This window comes from Nicotiana tomentosiformis, chromosome 1 (assembly GCF_000390325.3).
Source record: "Nicotiana tomentosiformis chromosome 1, ASM39032v3, whole genome shotgun sequence".
NCBI lineage: Eukaryota > Viridiplantae > Streptophyta > Magnoliopsida > Solanales > Solanaceae > Nicotiana > Nicotiana tomentosiformis.
This window is the reverse complement of record NC_090812.1, coordinates 122580020-122600252: the sequence shown is the minus strand read 5'-3', so window position 1 is coordinate 122600252 and position 20233 is coordinate 122580020. Positions and strand designations below refer to the sequence as shown.

The 20233-nt window shown below is 38.8% G+C and overlaps 1 protein-coding gene and 1 long non-coding RNA gene across 2 annotated transcripts; one reads left to right on the top strand and one right to left on the bottom strand.

Annotated features, from left to right (window-relative positions):
* Positions 1-6126: 6126 nt before the first annotated feature.
* Positions 6127-7474, top strand: LOC138902887 (uncharacterized). Its single transcript, XR_011412512.1, has 2 exons — positions 6127-6279; positions 7104-7474. It is a non-coding gene; the product is annotated as an uncharacterized lncRNA (long non-coding RNA).
* A 629-nt stretch (positions 7475-8103) lies between these two features.
* Positions 8104-19389, bottom strand: LOC104117124 (uncharacterized). The gene is made up of 2 exons (XM_009628123.4): positions 17976-19389; positions 8104-8496 (listed from the first exon to the last, which is right to left on the bottom strand). The coding sequence occupies exons 1-2, from the start codon at positions 19113-19115 to the stop codon at positions 8338-8340; spliced, it is 1299 nt and encodes a 432-aa protein (XP_009626418.1). The 5' UTR covers positions 19116-19389; the 3' UTR covers positions 8104-8337.
* Positions 19390-20233: the final 844 nt, after the last annotated feature.

The window sequence follows — 20233 nt, the reverse complement described above, 5'->3', positions numbered from 1 at the left end:
GCCAAGAACCATTCTGAAGCCATGAAATCACTGAATGAATTCACCATACATATACCCGTGGGTGATACCACGTCCCCCCAATCCACATAAGCCCGACAACACCATCTCAACTGAAGATTATTCCTTCCACCCACATCGATAAGCCTTAGAACCAAATTTGCCACTATCCGATCATTTCCTAAAGACCCAATTCCCACATTAACACACGGTATCAACCTCATCCAGCTACAACGGCCCATGCATACACTCACAAGGTATAACCACATGACGTAATACATCACACATATGCTCATAGCAACATCTCTGACCATAATAGGTGCCCATAATCAATTTAGGCACCGTTAAATAACCTCATATCAGCTAAAACCTTGCCTCAAACCTTCACAACACCGACAACGATGCAAGAAACATGAAGATCTCATAACCACTCACCAAATCAACAAATCACACCCAATGCCACCTGGGCACATACCTCGCAAGCTAAACCCAATAAGTATAACGCGAATATGACTGAATATGGGAAGAGAACCACATGAGAGAACTATCAAACAAGTCCGACAGGCACAACTCCCTATCAGAGGATCCCATCCTCAGCTATGAAGCATGAATAGAATACACATCACACCAAACGAAACCTTCCACTAACTCAATTTCGTGAAACAAAATCACAACACATAATGAACTTCCCATACCAGTAGATCACCTAAATCACAAATCGTAACCATCCAGAAACTACATCAAAACCTACTGTAATGAGTAACAGAAATTCCTTTCTAGTCTCATAGCTCTCAACAGTGAACAAAACAAAATGATAGACATGGGCTACCGCTATAGAATCTCTCAATAGAGGTAAACACATAAGTAGAGTACAAGAAACACGAATTAAACCCATATATAAGCAAGATAGGAGGACTCACTTCGATAAAATAGGACTAGATCAAAATAAGACCGATTCTCCTCTATAACAAATCGAAACCATACCTGTAATGACACCATCTGGTGCAGCGGCCTCAGCCCTACCATGGAAAGAATATCAACGAGTCGGGCCTCCCCCTCTAGGGTGCCCTCTACCCTCCTGTCCTCTACCCCTAGCTGGCTGTGCAGGTGCAGTAGAAAATGGAATGGATCCCATAGCCTGAGTGCTCTGATGAAATTTGCTTCTCCCAAGTCTGGGACAATCTCTCATGATGTGCCTAGTATCGCCACACTCATAACAACCCCTCTACGGGTGTGGTTGTTAGTACTGAGTCTGTGTTGGATAACTATAATAATCATTGTCGGAACCTTGTGCAGGTAGTGTACTAAAAGATGACTTCCCCATATGAGTACCCTGACTAACTGGAGTACCAAGAGTAGTCTGAAGTGCAGACTGGACTAGCTGACTGCCCGAGCCTCCGATGTGATGGGTCATAGCCAAAGAGTAGAATCTACTGAATCCTCCAGAACCTCGAGACCTCTTGGTCTCCTTATCGGAGAGGAAGCCCCCTTCAGGATATCGTCATCACGGTGGGCCGCATTGGAACAATGAATACCCATAGGCACAAATGAATGCCCATCAAACTTTTGATGATGGGACGGATGAAGACACAGACGATGCTGACCAGACAGAACCAATAGGTGCCTTCAATGCACTTGTTTGTTCTATTTTTGAGGCCGTAGTAGGAACCAGTGCAGCATCCGTAAGAAGAAGGACCCATGCCCAACCACTAAGAAAGGGAAAATGAAGGTGGATGAGGTGCCTCCTCTCAGCCAAGGCACCTGACTGAGAGGAACACCCTGATGTTCGTCGAAATGAAAGTTAATGGCAAGCCCATTCGGGCAATGATATACACAGGCGCTACTCACAATTACTTAGCATCAACTCAGGTATAGCGCCTTGGTCTAGTTGTGGGAAACGGCAGAGGTTATATCAAGGCTATTAACTCACTACCTTAGCCAGTGGGTGAAATAGCCAAAGGAGTGCCTGTGAAGCTTGGTCCTTATGAAGGAAAATTCAACTTGCATGCGATAATCATAGATGACTTCGATCTGATAGTTGGATTGGAATTCATGAGGCAAACCAACACCATTCCCATACCTTATGCAGACATACTACTGATGATGGGAGCCAACGGGCCAAGCCTTGCATTATCCCATACACAACCATAAAGATGGTCGTAGAGAACATCTCGGCCTTGCAGTTGAAGAAGGGATTCAAAAGATATTGAATGCTCTGTATTGAAAATATTGAACGCTCGTCGGGTCCCATTCTAGCACCCGTGAAGGATCTACTAAAGGAGTTTTAAGACGTCATGCCACAAGACATACCAAAGCGACTCTCGCCAAGGTGCACTGTGGACCATGAGATTGAGTTGGTGCCAGGTGTGAAGCCACCCGCCCGGGAGCCTTACAGAATGTCACAACCCGAACTCACCGAGCTTCGAAAATAGTTGACAAAAATGCTGGACACGGGGTTCATTGTAACCCCCCCCCCCCCCCAAGTCCCATTACGGGTCCTCTATGCTGTTCCAAAAGAAATAGGATGGCACCCTACGACACTGTGTGGATTATTAGGCCCTAAACAAAATCACCGTGAAAAATAAGTACCATATCCTGCTAATGGTAGACCTGTTCGATAGACAATGTGGTGCTACAGTGTTCACCAAAATAGACCTGAAGACAGGTTACTAGCAAGTCTGGATTGCTGAGGGAGATGAACATAAGATTACCTGTGTGACAAGATATGGGTCGTACAGCTTCCTGGTCATGCCACTTGGCTTGACTAATGCTCCAGCCACATTTTGCACCCTGATGAACCAAGTATTCTGAGAGTACATTGAAGAATTCTTAGTGGTCTACTTGGACGACATTATGGTATATAGCAAAACATTGGAGGAACACCTGGAGCACCTGCAGAAGGTCCTAGCTCGACTGTGGGAGCACAAATTATATGTGAACCTTTCCAAGTGCTCATTCACCCAAAAATAGATTGACTTCCTCGGATATGTCATCAAGGAAGTGCAGATCAAGATGGACCAACAGAAGATTCATGTTGTCACAGATTGGCCGCTGCCTAAGGATATCCACGCCTTGAGGGCGTTCCTTGGCCTATGCAACTTTTATCGGCGGTTTGTGAAAAATTAATCTCTTATCAGTGCCATTGACATAACTCCTAAAGAAAGTCACACCTTGGGATTGGAGTCCCAGGCAAGCGGAGGCCTTCAACGATTGAAAGCGGCTATGTCTAGTAGCCCCGTCTTGGCCCTTCCTGATTTGGCCAAGTTGTTCGAAGTACAAATGGATTCCTCCGACTATGCTCTAGGCGGAGTCTTGCTACAAGACGGGCATCCTGTTACATACGAGGGCCGGAAGTTAAAGGATGCAGAACGGTGCTACGCCGCCCACGAAAAAGAATTATTGGTTGTCGTCCGCTACATATGCCTTTGGAGGCACTATCTGCTGGGAACCCCGTTTGTGGTCAAGACAGACAACACGGTTGTTAGTCATTTCATGACCCCAGTCAAAGCTGAATGGCCGACAGGCTAGGTGGCAGGAACTCCTAGCAGAATTTTACTTCAACCTGGAATACCGAAGTAGGAAGACCAACCAAGTTGTTGCGCTTAGTCGAAGGGATGACCTAGCATCAATGTTCCTACTCGCCACCCTAAGGGGGAGCGAAGTGTCCACCTCTATAAAAGACCAGATATAAGATCTACTCACCAAGGATCCTGCTGCACAGTATTTGGTCGATTTGGTAGGACAGGGCAAGACTCGCCAGTTCTACATGGAAGATGGGTTCCTGAAGGTGAAAGGGAACCGATTTTATGTTCCTAAAGGAGGGGATCTGCGAAGGACTCTTCTGATGGAATACCATGATACTTTGTAGGCCGGCCACCCAGGTGAAGAACGCAACATGACATTATTGCATCGTGATTATTATTGGCCTCAAATGGCTAATGATATTGCTCAGTATGTGAAGACTTGCCTAGTATGCCAGAGAGACAAGTCGGACCGCTTGACACAAGCGGGACTTTTGGAGCCATTAATTGTTCCAAAGAGACCTTGGGAAAGCGTGTCAGTGGATTTCATCATCGAATTACCCAAGGTCAGAGATCTTACAACTATCTTGATTATGGTAGATCGATTTTCTAAATACACTACATTTATAGCAGCCCTAAAATATATATTAACAGAAGATACAGCTCAACTTTTTTTCTCTCATATTGTCAAATATTGGGGTCTGCCTAAAGACATTGTTAGTGATCGCGACTCTCTCTTCATTAGCAACTTTTGGAATCGGCTCTTTAAGTGCCTCGGGTACAAGTTGAGTCACAGTTCAAGTTTTCATCTGCAATCTGATGGCCAGACGGAGCGGTTCAATGGCATGCTGGAGGAATACCTCCATGATGTTGTTATCGGATCCCAGAAGAATTGGATGAAGCTTCTGGATGCTGCTTAACTATGTTTCCATTCAAAAAAGAGCACTAGTACAAATAGAAGCTCTTTTGAAATTGTTATCGGACAGCAACTGCTACTCCCACACACTGTGAATGCCCCAAACATGGCGAAATCTCCTCAAGCTGCTAGCTTCTCGAAGGAATGGAAGAAAAATTTGGAGATAGTGCAGAGCTATCTTGTTAAAGCCCGAAAAGCATATGAAAAAGCATGTTGATCAAAATTGTCACTTTGTTGAATACCAAGTAGGAGACAAAGTGATGGTAAAAATCCCAAAGCGATACTTGTTTGCAGGGGTACATGACCCTCGCCTATTGCAAAAGTACATTGGACCCTTGTCCATTGAGAAGCGCAGTGGAAAAGTTGCATACCGAGTGGATAATCACGTTTGGTGGAAGATTCATCCAGTCTTTCATGTCAGCCTTCTGAAACCTTTTTGGAAAGACATGGAGGATCCTTCACGGAGCTAACTCACAATACCCAGTATTCTAGGCCCTAATTCAACCGGTAAAAGGCGTGTAGAAGCTATTCTCAATAATCGAGTCGCTCATGCTTCAAGGAAAGATCACCAAGGGTTCTTGGTGAAATGGCAGGGATGTGACACGGAGGAGAATACTTGGGAGAGGGGAACAAACCTCAAAGCCTACAAGAACTTGATCGATGATTATCTTGCAAGTAATGCGTCGAGGACGTCGCCAACTCAAGCGGGGGAGAATGTCATGGGCAGCTTTCCAGCCATGCCCCATGACCCCTTGGACGCGCCACATGGCGTCCTGGCAAGCCTCTCAACGCCTAGCATCATAGACGGCCCCGTGGTCTAGGTCGCGCCAAGTGACAAGCGTGTATGTGCCTATGTCGCCCCATTTATAGCCCTCACCAGCGCCTAGCCGCAGGCGGATCCCAACAGCGCCGCGCGCACAGACTCTGATGCTAAAGACAAGATTGCTGCCAACGGACCTACTTCTACCTTGTACGAATCTAAGTCTTTTTTATTGTAAATATAGAGTAGTTTTACTTCCTGTATTTCCATTATGTCTCTCTAGCTTAGTTATGTCAAGTCCTGTAACTTTAGTTTTTTTTTCTAAGCATTATTAGGGGGGATTAAGTAGTCAAACTTTTAAGGAAGCAAACAATTCTCTGTATTGGTGTCTCTCTCCCTCGACACCGTGTTGTCTTTCTGTAATAACTTTCATTAATGCAATCTAACTTTCTTTCATTCTCATTCTCTTTTCTGTTCTCTGAATTGCTCTTGACATTGGTTTTCTCGTACAGCACTGACAGTTTCGTCTAGCGTACGGAGGGGACCCCAATTAGCGGATAGTAACTGCACGGATATCGGTTGCTTAGCCTTACGTTGCCCTTCCAAGACATATGAGGAAGGACGCCGCGTAACATTTCACATGGGGTGAGCGCTTGAATCCTCACGTCCCCACTTTAATGAAAGATAAAAATTGGAAAAATAGAGGTAGTCCGGTGATAACATTATTAACTTGCGATCTAAAAATAAAGTACGATCAATTCTCACTCTTTTTTATTCTTTACCAAGATACTATTGGTCAAATTTTCTTTTTAAAAAAAAGGAGTAAAATGTGGGTCCAAAATTCAAAAATCAGATGGGGTGGCCGCCTGGCGCTTGAATCTGTTACTCTATTAAAAGGTTGTCTCTCTACTAACTATAGCCTGCTTCCTTTTCGTAAATAATGGAATGTGAGGGAAATGTTCATCCTTACGTTCGGGATCTGAAGTTGGCAGGTTATGTGCCATGTTTCCTCCCTCCAAATTACATTGTCGATGTCTATGGCTCCGCTTCTTTGCTTGTTGTCTTCTTCATGTGGCTCCTCTCCGGTAATTTCTTTACTTATCCCCACACTTATTCTTTGCTTCTTATAATTGCATTTTCATCTAGGAGAATTTTATATAAAATTATCTGTCTCCACTAACTAAGTAGTAACTGATTTTGGGATGAGATGATGGTCCGTGACTTTATATGATCCTCTTCAGCAAAAATAACCTAAATCCTTAAGGGTTGTTACAGATATTAGTTGCATGTTTAAATAGGGGTAGTGGGGTGCGTAGATTTCTATTTAGAAATGTTGGATTCTACCATAAGATTTGTTCTAGAGCCACCGCTTTTTTTTTAGCTTGCGCCCAACTCGTCTAATTTTACTAGATATCTGCTACTTTCCATAAGCATAGGTATTGGATAGTTCTGTCCACTAAAGCGTGGAGAAATAAAAAAAAATTACCTAGTATTTTTGCCTCCAATTATATTTGAATTTGAAATCTCATGATTCTCAACTCACTTCGTTAACCATTACACAAAAAAGGTCAGAGTTATTGAGCAGCTAATTGGGTTTTCGAAACTTTTTACATGTTAGGACATCTTAGGTGGCTTCAAATTAAGTTGTCTCTCCTAAACCCAACCCCCTTCCACCCAAAAAATACTAGTACTAACAATAATAAGTAATAATCTCCCTTTTTTTTTCCAAGAAAAGGTAAATTAAAAAAATGTGCGGGTGTGTGTGTGAGTGAGAGAGTAAAAGAAAAGATCTGTCAGAGACTACGTTGAACCTGGGAAGTACACTAGTTTAATTGGTTGCATGTTCGGTTTTCTTTTCCTAGTGCAGCACAATTTATTTGACTCCATTTCCGTGTCTTGCATTTACTAGGACGGTTTCCTAAAATATCAAAGGTCGATAGAATGCTGATGTGCTGGTGGATTTTCACTGGCCTGACCCATATTATCCTTGAAGGCTATTTTGCTTTTTCTCCAAATTTTTACAAGGAGACTACTCCAGTTTTCATTGCTGAAGTTTGTTGATTTGGTCCACACTGAAAAACAAATATATAGGGAAAGAATACAGTAAAGGTGACTCAAGATACGCAGGCAGGGATTCTGGTATTGTTACTGTCGAAGGAATTACAGCAGCCATGCCTGCTTGCAATGTAAACGAACTTTCCTCACTTTTGTGCCGTACAACTATCTCTATATGTTTTTAACTTCATATTATTGTTCCAACTAATACTTCAATATTATCAAATTTTAGTACTCAAAAATTTAATCAAATATGCTATTATATAATTTTGATATTTTTTATTCACCGACCAAACATGGGAAAGTAAATGAGAAATGTACACGTGCAGTACTGTAATTACTCTCTCTGATCATTGCGAACCTCATTCTACTTTTAATTATTGGCAATTTGACAGATTTGTTATAGCTACGAAGAAATCATATAGGCATCTACTTCGAATCGCCATTTGTATCTGCTGTATACTTCATAACAGCTATCTTGGAAGGAAGGAGATAATTTTTCTGCAAGCCCCTACCATTATTACGCTTACTACATCTTTGCAAACTCTAACTGGGTTTGGATACAAACTCTCATAGTGATCCATTGCTGGAAGAAGATATGTGCTGCAGTTCATGCGCACGAGCACACGACTAAAACCCGCTGAGCAGTTCTCTATATTGGGATGCAAATAGCCACAATTGTGACCTTGTCAGAGGGTAAATGTTCCTCATTTGTCAACTTCTTCTGCATTAATAAGCATCGGTTCTCTTGCCTCAAATGGCTATGCTTTTCAAGGTTCTCTGCCATTTTGAATCTTGCATCAGTCAAGTATATAAATGTATCATTCACGAAATATCAGAGATGCAATCAACACTTTCTTAACAGCCCACTTCATTTTATGTATTTGATTTGATTTAAAGGAACCTACAGAACCATTAGCATTCGCACTAAAATTGCAGAAATATTACAGCACTACAATGTTTTCAAAGCCAATAAAAGGACATTTAAACAAGGGGAAGGAATACAGATCAGAAATTTGATGAGCAAACAAAGGGAAGTTGCTAGTTCACCGAGTCAATAGGAGACCACAAAGAACCTCACTTAAATATCACCAACCATACTTCCCCTGAGTTTGAGCTTTTGTCAGCATCCCCCTGGCACGTCGCTCTTGCAGCTCCATTTCTTTTTGTTTCATGTCAAAGTACAAAGTACTTATTTGATGCTTTCTTTTGAGCAGCTTAGAAGGCTTTCCCTTGCTTGAAACAGGCTGCACGAAAGAAAATGTACATGTGAGTAACTGAGCTCTTATCAAGCTTAACCACATTGACAGGAGGAAAGGGAAAATCAATACTGGTTTAACTAATCAAAATCAGTTTCATAAGTCCTAACCAAACAGACATGAAACCAACACCTGCCTTCAGTCCCTAAATGGAGCTAGGAGAAACCGAATGAGACGAGACTATGACAAATCTCAGGTACTTTGAACATTAAATCAATATATCACAATATCTCAGTGCACTTCATATAAAGTTCTAAAAACAAGCAAATAAGATTCATCTCTTAATACCACATAAAGTTGCATGCTTCTGCTGGATTTTCACTGACGATGCCTAAAGAAAAGAGGAATTGCCATATGACGCAGATGCTGTATGTGCAGTGAGGAAGAGGAAAACAGCAGCCACTTGTTCCTCCATTGCCCATTTGCTAGAAAAATATGGGATATATTCTTTTTTTTAAGAATAAACATATGGGAGTTATTCTTAAGTATTTTTGTTAAGCAGTGGGTAATGCCATGGTCAGTGATAGGACCTCTTTGCTAGCTGGTGGAGCTACAAGGGAGACGAGGAGCTAAGGAAGATTTCGAGAACAATTCTTGCCTGCATAAATAGACCATATGGAAGGAAAGAAATTGTAGATGCTTTAAGGATAGGGCTTTTGCAATACATATTTTTGTAATTGAAATGTTCAGGTCTTTTGGCTTTTTGGTGCAAGTTTGAAAGTGTATATGAGGAAAGCAATATGACAGACTAACCCTTTTCTCAACCCAAAAAAAAAAAAAGTGACACGATAGACTTCATTAGCTTCATACAACAATAATTTTGTATGGTCCGGCACTTGGTGCGCGGATTCTTTTGTACAGATAGAACATTTACCTTGTCAAATAAAAAAAATTAACAGGATTTTGAATTTTCTGGCAGGTATCATCTCATTTGGCTAGCAAAATATGATCATATATGGAAAGGTGAGGAAGGTCAAAAGTCCCAATAATAAATTATGTTCAAATCATGTTAGGACAGATAGATCACCCCTATAACATATGTTAAAAGGACTTCTCTCTCAGAGCAACGTGAAGGCCTAAGTGCTTCAATTAATGAAGCACCGAGCAAGGCACTTTAAGGCGAAAATCGATCACTTCGCATGGCCTATTTATTCATTTTTGATAAACCAGATAAACAAGTGACCAAAGGATGACACTGATTGGTGTTAACTAATCAAAGGCGGTTTAATATAACGTGAAATAGACGTCCCACAATCCATCCATCTCTCTATACAACAAGGACATTACTCCTTACCCCACACATACAAGTAGAGAGATCAATTTTGACTCTTAGTATCGGATTCTTAACTCCTTCAAACTTCAAAGGTCATGTTCTTCCTTTCCTTCCATAGCAACCGAATGATACAAAAGTGCCATCTTCTGTCTCTTTTTTCAGTTCAAGTCCAAATGGCACACTGTCCAACTTGTCACTTTGTCTCGCTCCCATAAAACTATAGTGAACATGCAATACAAGAGAACGTGGTCAACATCTTCCACAATCCTCACAAAAACAACACTAGCTAACTACAATATGTATTCTCCTTCTTAAGTTGTCTGCAGCAAAGATTGCTCCTAAGAAGCACACCACGTAGACTTCCATTATGCTCTCCACAGGAAATCTTGAATACCTCGTCAATTAGGCAATTATAGTTTGACATCACTAAAAAGCAATTCAAAAAGATCATTCCCCTGACCTGACAGCCCCAACTCCAAACACCTTTCCTCAAAATTTTATTTCCTTCCGTGGTAACCAATAACTCCAGTATACCCGGGCTCCTCCCCTGCCCTGATCCTTCCTTTCTTTTTTTTCTTTTTTTTCTTTTATTTTTGGTGTGGGTGGGGGTGGCAATAGTAACCTTTGCACTTTAGTTTGATTTTAGATCTTTTGATCCTAATTATGAAGATTGACAAAATTCTGGGATAGTGGGAGTGAAAAGACAGTTTTTTCTCTTTTCTTCTTTCTTTTTGTTAATCCTTTTTCCTATGCAGTCACTTTCACAAAGAATACAAAGCGTTTGAACATTTTTCTGGACAAGTTTCACATTCTTTTTGGCATGCTTGTGAGTTATGCCAATAGTTCATACTTTCAAAGTTATTACAGTATGTACGTACTTAATAATAAGGAAAGAAGCAAAAACAAAGACAAAACCAAAACAATGCCTAAATTTAGACACCTTTTCAAGAACAGTTTTTTTTTTTCCCCTCCCCTTTGATCCCCCTTTGTTGAAGCTATTGCCCCTTTAGTGACTCTAGAGGATTAATGGTATCCTTGTAGAGGTTTTGAAGTGGATAACCAAGTTATTCGTTGTTATATTAACTGGTGGAAGGATGTCGAACAAGTTGTTCCGGTAAATAAGAACTACCGCGGTGTTGAACTTACGAGTCATACGTTGAAACTTTGTGAAAAAATCGAGTATGGACTTCGGAAATTACAAGGGTAACGGGAAAGCACATTTGAATCAACACTTACAATAGACACTATTTTTTACATTGAGAAAACTTAATAAAAAGAGGAAAAAGAGATCTCCACTTCATATTCACTAACCTAAAGAAAACATATCATAGAGTGTCATAAAAAGAGGCTACGGAGAGTGCTTGAGAAGAAAAGAGTTCATAATAGATATATAAATGCCAAAATGGATATTTACAAAGAGGCAGTTAAAAGTGTGAGAACAGTGGAAGAGATACATATGAGTCGCTCACAATTGTCAGTTTACACCATGGATATGCCCTACGCATGCACTTGTTTTCTCTAGTTATCCATGAGTCAACCAAAAGCATACAGGATGAAGTTCCCTAGTGCACACTATTTTCATAGTAGATCTTGCTAATTGACGACATTGTTAAGAAAGTCAATCAACAGCCCGTTTCTTGGAAGAGCATTCTAAGAGAGTAAGGCTTATAGTACAAGAAGAAGCAAGACATAATATACGTATCACAAGGTTTCCATATAAGAAGAATGAAGGTAAAGTGAGATCAGATGCCTAAAATGCAGATAGTTCACATCTCTAGGCTAAGACTTCCGAGAGAATTGTATGATTGATGAATACTTAACACATTTAATTATAATAGAACAGATGCAATGGAGTAATGCTATGCGATAGGAACAAACTCAAAAAGTGAAAGGCAGGTTCTATAAACAATTCCAAGACCAACAATGTTTATATAAGAGTGAGGCCCACCATATAGAATGTCATAAAAATGTGGATTTCAAAATGAATGTTCGGACTTATAAGATTGAATAAAATTAAAAATGAGCGCTTTTGACAAAGGGATCAAGTAGCACAAATAAAGGATAAAATGGAAAGTCATTTAAGATGGTTTGACCAAGTTTTACCACATGCAACGTTCTGTAGGTGCGATAATAAGATGATAAGGTGATTGAAGGGGACGAGCACCCAAGAGTGTGGCCTAACAATCAATGAACCTAGATCGGCAATGCAAGACTAGGGGTCAAAGTCCATTAGAGACTAACAATGCTAGGTAATTTATTCAAATCTGTTTAAGCCTTGGTCAACATAGTTACCCAATATATGTGTTGGTAGGAGATAGGACGTACCCGATGGATTAGTTAAGGCACGGGCTGCTTAAGACACCACCAGTAAAATGGCGGCTACATGGGATGAGGTACCTCTAGACTTGCATATCAGTGCAGTGATAAATGTGAAATTTGGGGAGCCTCTAATTTTAGAGAATCCCTAGTTTGTTTAAAAGACAAAATGAAATAGATTTGAATGGAGCAAATTGGATATAGATGATTTATATAGCTAACCTAATTAATTCTAGATTGAGGCACAGTTAATTGATTGATAGAGAGATAGTTGTAGTAGAGATTTGTTTTGTTAATTGTAGAACTCAAAGTATCTTGACAGAAATTGACAATACAAGGATACACTATAAGGTATTTTACCTGAAGTTGGTGTTGCCAATGTAACAATGCTCACTTCTAGTTGCCCCACTCCCCGTAGTTCTTTCACGATCTTCCCCTCCAAACTATATTTATCTGTAGCCAATCTCGTTCTCACAACCTCCCTTCCCAAATCTCAAATTACCATTGCTAATAGCTCGAGTTAACTAGCTCACATAATAGTTGTTGAATCTAGGACATCATGTGAATAAAGGTAGTAATTACCGGGATAGAAAGTTGTGTTTGACGGTTTTCTCAATAGTGCATATTTTGATTGATCGTACATATATTATTATGGAAAATCATTTGAAAGACCGACACTGAAATAGCCTCAATTTGGAGTCCATGTTGGCTATTTCTTGCTACACCACCACCCCGTTAGGTCTATGCCGGCAAAAGTTCGGTGTTTGTGGACTAGTCTTGTATCGTAGATTGATGCAAGTATTATTGATTGATAGCTTTGTTTGCGTGGACGATGTTAGAAATGATATTCCACTGCTATAGTGGGCAGTGCTAAAGGAGCCTGCCCGTTTAGAAATTTGTGGCAATAGTTTATTTAGCCCGAGAGTCATTTTATTAAAAAAAATCAAATTGTATAGTTAAGTTAATGTTGTTCAAATGGGAGAATGTTAGAATTATTTACTAAATGTGGATTTCATACCAACTTATTAATTCAGTTTTACAAAAACAGGCTAAATGATAATAATTGGTGGACAAGAGTCGAGACATAAGACAGGTAATTATGTGGACTCCATGATGAGCATGTATCATTTCATGTAATAAGTGTGGGCTGACAGTAGTGTAGGCATGTGAGCCTGCCCATTAGGTCAAGGCTTTTAAGCTTATAAGTATAGGGCTAGGTCCCATCTCCTAGCTTAAGCTAAGACAATTTCTCATAGTTGTCAGCCATCATATGCTAAAGGAGAGGATGTCTCAGCCTACTTCGTCTTCAGTTTTCGTGTTGCTAAGGGCTATAGCGGACAAAGGTACGCCACTGTCTCTTCGCGTCTTTCATTATCGTTTATACGTGTTCTTATCTATGTTCGAATGACATTCTACCACTATGTGTTTGTCGCCACATGTTCCTTTAGTCGACCGTCGCTTTACAAAATAAAATTTCTTTCAAACTTTTGAAAATTCAAGATTAAGTTAATGGTGTCCAAGCAAGCGAATGTTGCTCATAAGTAAAAGATGTGCATATCTCATGCATTATAGGGCCCACAAATGGTTAGAGAGCTTTGCATGAATTTTTGATGATGAGATATTGAGTCAAAGTTGATGAAATCACTGACTGATTTGTCTGTTGTGGCTCCTTTTATGCTTACTATTGAAAAACTCTAAATTATGTTGAATCTGTAGAATTTTGGTAATAACAAGATGCTCAATATATAGTTGATTTTGTTATGTTATAGGTCTTGAAATCTTTTTTGTTTTCTTTATAAGGTGAAAGCAGGCGCATAACATTACGAACTCTTATTTGACTGAAGTTTTCACAATATCTTATTAGTTTGAAAATTCCTCTTTATTTCAAATTCATTTTTCAAATTGTGTTGTACTTTCGAGAATTTTATTATTTTGAACTTTATTCTAGGTGAGAAAGTTTTCAATGAAGGAAATATTTTTTTTGATAAGTAATGATATTTTATAAATGGTATAACACTAAAACAGTGCATTAAAAATTACAACGTGTGCAAAGCCTTGATCATATCTAAAAAATTTATTTTGATAAGGACCTTGATCATATCTAACATGGAATCTACATCATTTGCAAAGGCCATGTTGCACCAAAAAGCTAGCAAAGAAATACATTTGTGTTTAAGGCTATGTATGTTGCTAAGTTTGCCTTCAAAAATTCTATTGTTTCTTTTAGTCTAAATTTCTATGCTGGAAATATTGAAGTATTACTTTTTATTCCAACAATAGAGAGTTACCAAGAGTACTAGTATATTCCTTCTAGATCATATGTGGACTGTCATTGTCCTTTAACACAACTACTCACTTAATTAAGGCTAATACAATGGCCTGCTGAAATAAGAAAATGAGCAAATGTTATACTTTTGAGACTTAGTATGTAGGTGAGAATTGAAAAAACTTTTATATGAGTCAAATGATTACACCGGGTGAGTGTTTGTAAAATAAGACATCGTATGTACTAAATGCTTATCTATGTGATATCGCTATTGAAAATACATTTTAAGTCCTTTTAAAGATTATAATAAATCATACTAATTCCTTATAAAAAAGATTATAATAAGTCATGCTTAAAGTTGTTTATGGTTCTTTTGCTCAGTGGGAGTGAATTCTGTATCTATGACTCCATTTTTTAAGGTCGTAAAAGTATAATTGTTTCATTTATAAAGCATGACAATGTAATAAGATTCTAATGGTTGAAGTCTGAGAAGGTTGTAAGTTGTATTGTCATTGGTGTTTATCCAATGCTTGATTCAGACTGGGCTCTTTAGAGATCTACATAAGTACATATATATTGTAAAAGGTTATGAATATGTGCTTGCTGTTGTGTAGATGATTATATCATTATATCACACTTTTTGACATGTATTTGAGTCATTGAACGAATATTCAAAATGATGTTGTCGACAATATTGACATATATTGGTTGTAACACATTTCTTGTTGTCTACTTGGTTTAATTGGATCATCTCGTTGATGATCATTTCTTAAAAAATTGAATAATTTGCTTGATTTCTAATGAAGACACATTCTTATATGTTTATGTATAAAGAAGTCATAATAATCACCATATCACAAGATGTTTGACTTCTTTAACATTGTTGGTAGGTTTGTGTTTAGTAAAGGGCAAGTTGGCAATAGTTGATAAAGTTTCATTTAAAGGGCATATGACTAATATTTACATCTCTTGATATTGAGTATACAATGACACTTAAATTGAACACATGATGTACATGGTTTAATTCATCTATATGACATGACACAATCAAGTCAGAAATCTAGGAAGCGGCGAAGACTTAGTGATGGGAAAGAGTTTAGATTAAGCCAAGAGAAGGGAACCAGCCTTATACCTATAGGCTTAACAGCCTTAACCTAGTTGGCCTCCCTATTGCATACTCACAGGTATTCAATAGGCCTACACTACTGCCAGCATATACCTATTACATGAAATTATACATGCCCGTCATAGAATCCACATAATTATCTTGCATCTGTCTTGTCCACCAACTATTATCATTTAGCACGTTTTGGTAAAACTGAATTAATAAGTTAATGTTAAGTCCACATATAGGAAACAATTTTAAACTCCCACTTGGAAAACATTAATTTAACTATAAAAATTTATTATATAAAATGACTCTCGGGCTAAATAAGTAGTGAGCACAAACATATATGGTGGAATATCATTTCTAACATGGTCTAGTGAAACAAAGCACCAACGCCGAAATGCAATAGTACTTGCGTCAATGAACGATACAAGACCGGTCCACGATCACAAACACTGAAGTTTTGTTGGCATAGACCCAAAGTTGTGGTAGTGCAGCAAGAAATAGCCAACATGGTCTCTAAATTGAGGTTATTTCATTGTCGGTCCTTCAAACGATTTCCATGACAATATATGTGCGACCAATAAACATGAACACTACTGGAAAAACCGTAAACGTAAGTTCCTGTCCTAATAACCACCACATTTATCCATATGATATCCAAAATTCAACGACCACTATCATCACCTAGGCGTCTATTGATCCAGGACTCAATATTCATTTAGATTCATCAATTTTACGATCCAATAAAATTGAGCATCCCTATATTGGAGAGCATTTAAGGTCTTGAAAAAAGATGAAGCTCTTTGACTGACGAAGTTCAGAACATAACGAGTTGACTAACTATTTAACTCGCCTACGCCTTTACCACATGGCAGTATTTCGTTACTTCTACTCCACCTTGTATTCTTACAACAACAACAACAACAACAAACCCAATATAATCCCACATGTGGGGTCTGGGGACAGTAGTGTGTACGCAGACTTTACCCCTACCTAGTGAAGGTAGAGAGGTGGTTTCTGATAGGCCCTCGGGAAGGGAAAGGGGAAGGAGATACAAGAGTGCTACTAATACTATCTCGATTACCTACTAACTTTCTACCCTAATTCTCGACCTCCACATCCTCCTATCAAGGGTCCTGTTCTCAGTAAGCTGAAGCAGCACCCATGTCCTCCCTAATCACCTCTCCCTCGTACTTCTTTGGCCTACCTCTACCTCTTCTCAAACCCGCGATGTCCAAAACACCTACTAACATGAGCATAGTGCTTCTCCTCTTAACGTGCCCGAACTATTTCAGCCTCGACTCCCGCATCTTGTCCTCCACGGGAGCCACTTCCACTTTGTCCCGAATAACTTCATTCCTAATCTTCTCTCTCCTGCTATGCTCACACATCCATCTCAGCATCCTCATTTCTGCCACTTTTATCTTCGGAACATTTCTTGACTAGCCAACACTCAGCCGCACCACCTTGTATGCTTCCATGAGAAAAAAAGGCACTAGGTCAAATCTACCAAGTTTGATAGGAAGAAACCAAAAGATATCCCAATGTCTTACAATCTAGATTTGTTGTGATTGTCTCATGCTATCATTATATTATCTACCTGTACATTACTGTACTGAAATTTTGGTCCAAATATCCTCAGAATAGGCTCTCTATAATTGAGGTTTCACCATCTAAAATTTTTCATCTCAATTTTGCTCTTCCTCTGGAATTCCAGAAACAAAATCTTGCATGGGGTCAAATCATGGTAATAGCACTAGAAACAACATACACTGAAGCAAATAATGCCAGAGGAAAATATATAAATATTCATGTTCACGTTAACTTGACTTGACTATTAATTTACAAAAACCCCGTTGCTAATGAGCGAACATTCCAAAAAGATAGATGAATAAGAGCATCGAGAAAATACTCAATCCTCAACTGGAATACTATTTGTCAAGCTCTTAATCTGAAGTCCTAGAGGCTAGAATACATGGCTGTCTAAATGATAAATCAACTAGAAACGTGCATAAATAACACTTAATGGATCAAGTGAATACTTCTAATTATGCCATTAGCTATCTAAATCTCTTGAGATTCATTTCTCCTGCTCAAAATCAGTAGAAAGTATCAAGAGACATACAAATCTAAATTAAGCAGACAGATAAGAACAATTAACCCAAATAGCCATCCACCCAACCGCTTAAACTAAAAATAGCCGGTGGAGGTATAATATATGCATAATTTGTGTATTATATATGTATAATTGTGTATAATCATTGTATAATCTATGTATATGGCTATAAAAAGTAAACAATGAATATGACCGTCTATTTGTGTAAAGATCCCGACAGATAATTTAGAACCCAAAGTCCAATAACAACACCACATTCACTATAAGGTTCAGATAAACAAAATTAATATGCAGTATTAAAAATCAACTACAATTTAATTTTAAGCTTATCAAAATTTAGTTGAAAAACAAGTACCAATGGGTCATAGACATAGTAAAGGCATACCTGGTACGATGGCCCAAAAGCAATTCCAGTAAGCCTTGACTGGTCTTCCCTAGGCCGATTCTTCATCAACTCATCCTGGTTCACCTCAACAAATTTCTGTGGAGCATCTTTCCTGCCTCTCTTCCCAGGCAATGTCAATGCAACTTCAGCCGTCTCGGTAATTGCTGCTGCTGCTGCTGTTGTACTAGACCCATCAGTCCATTTATGATCATACTGTTCATAGCCAGTGTAAGTCCCACTATTGCTTTCATAGCCAGGATAATTCTCATAACCACTAGTCCCATCATTAGCACAGCTTTCAGGGTTGACATAACCATGTGCACCCCAATTGGAGGAGTAATCGCCTGCAACACCCAAACTAGCACTGTATTCTGTGGGACCGCCAATACCTCCCATTGAACTCTCTAAAGATCCATCAACTTGTTGGCTCTCATTGTAACCTGTATTTGAACTAACTAGAACTTCGCTCTGAGTATTTGAGGTAGCTGAATTAGGAACAGGGACATCTGCTTCGATGGTGGATCTTCTTCCAGAACCCGAACCTAAAACACCCAACGAGGTCGAGTTTTTTGGAGCAGGAATGCTCGACAAAAATGACTTAACTGAAGGTGTTTGAGTAAAAGATTCAGACCTTTTTCTCTGCTTCTCCTTCTCCCCCTCATCATCATCATCCTCATCTTCATCTACACTATTATTAGACTTGACAGAAAAAGGGTTGGCAGGAGGCTTGAACTGAACAACCCTTTTTTTAGGTTTAGGATCCGACGAAGACAAAGGAGTGGTTTTGGGCGGAGGAAGGACAGAGAAAAGCGAAGAAGAAGAAGGTGTGGATTTATTAGGTTGAGGAAGAGAAGAGAAAAACGATGAGGGTTTATCAGGAATTTCATCTTCTTCTTCAAAATGTTGTTTCTCATTAAGAGGCTTTACAGCTGAGGGAGTGGTTAAGTTGGGTGAAGTTTTTGATTGAGATTTTGGTGGGGGAAGTGAAAAAGAAGATTTTGTGGGAGGAAGAGATGAGGAAAATACGCTAGGGTTTGAAGAATTCGAGCTCTGTACTTGTTTTTGTTGATGCTTATCTTGCTGCGACTCTTGTTCATCATCTTCATCAGAAGAAGCATAGTTTGCAAACAAAGATTCCATCTCAAAAAGGGGGCAGAATACTAGGGTTAGGGTTAATATAGAAGAAGTTTACAATCGGAGATTTGAAGGATCAAACATAAGAGAGATATCTTTACCGGACTCCGGTGGATTTAATTGCTGATTGGTGATTCCTTCACCGGCTTTATAATGTGCATAAATTTTAATTTTAACACTATTGATTGCAGTGTTTCCTTTTCTTTTTTTCTTTTCTCCTTACATTATTGCAGTGGGTTGTCCACTTCCAAATTATCAACTCTCCTGCTGTTATATTTTACTATTAGTATTTTCTTGTTGGTCGTTTAAAAAAAGACATAAACAATTTACATAGAAATATTATAGAAAAAGACTTCCGAAATCTGATGCAGATAAGGGAAAAGGTGTTTGCTGAAATTTTATACTCCTGCCAAACTATTTTCCTTGCCATGTTTACCTTTTACACGCATATTAATAAAATAATAATTTAACTAAACTATTTTTATATATTCTTTAATCTCAATTTATTATTATGCTTCTTTCGCTGTATTATTCTCCCTCTACAATTGGGGAGTATTTTTCCATCTATTAATGTTCAATGTATTGCTGGATACTAGGCACGTGTAAACTACAAAATTAAGGGTTTAGATTCTCTTTATTTTATTGCCCCTTTAATTATGTTTTCTATTGAATTTTTCTATCTGAAAAAAGAAAAGAAAAAGTAGCATACAGAAAAGCATAACAAAAGAAAAATTGTTTTTGACATTGTCTCTGACCATTAGAAGTCAATGTGATTGACGAAATGTCTTCAGACCCAGATGCTGATTTCTTATGAAAGCTGTGATTTTTGGGAGTTGGGTTTCTTTCAGATTGTCATTTGTAGGAACACTTGAATTATTTCCAGATTACCATTTGCAGAAATAGATAGAGTTCTTATTTGAAACTATTGTGAAGTTAGTCCGGAAAAATCGGTAGGAAGTGAGAAAAATTTCAATAATAACACTGCTATAATAATATTATTTGTAAGTAGATACACAAATTGGCTTGAGTCGTGCTGGGCACTGTCCTAAGAAACTATTTCAACAGTGTGAAATGTCTCTCCAGGATTAAAACAAGACTACCTCTATTAGGGAGGATATAGGAAT

Bases quoted from the DNA above. Each gene is read 5' to 3' on its own strand.
- LOC104117124 (XM_009628123.4), bottom strand. From the start codon at position 19,115: ATGGAATCTTTGTTTGCAAACTATGCTTCTTCTGATGAAGATGATGAA. The intron at 8,497-17,975 runs GTATGCCTTTAC...TCTTTCGTGCAG, and splicing joins CTTTTGGGCCATCGTACCAG to CCTGTTTCAAGCAAGGGAAA.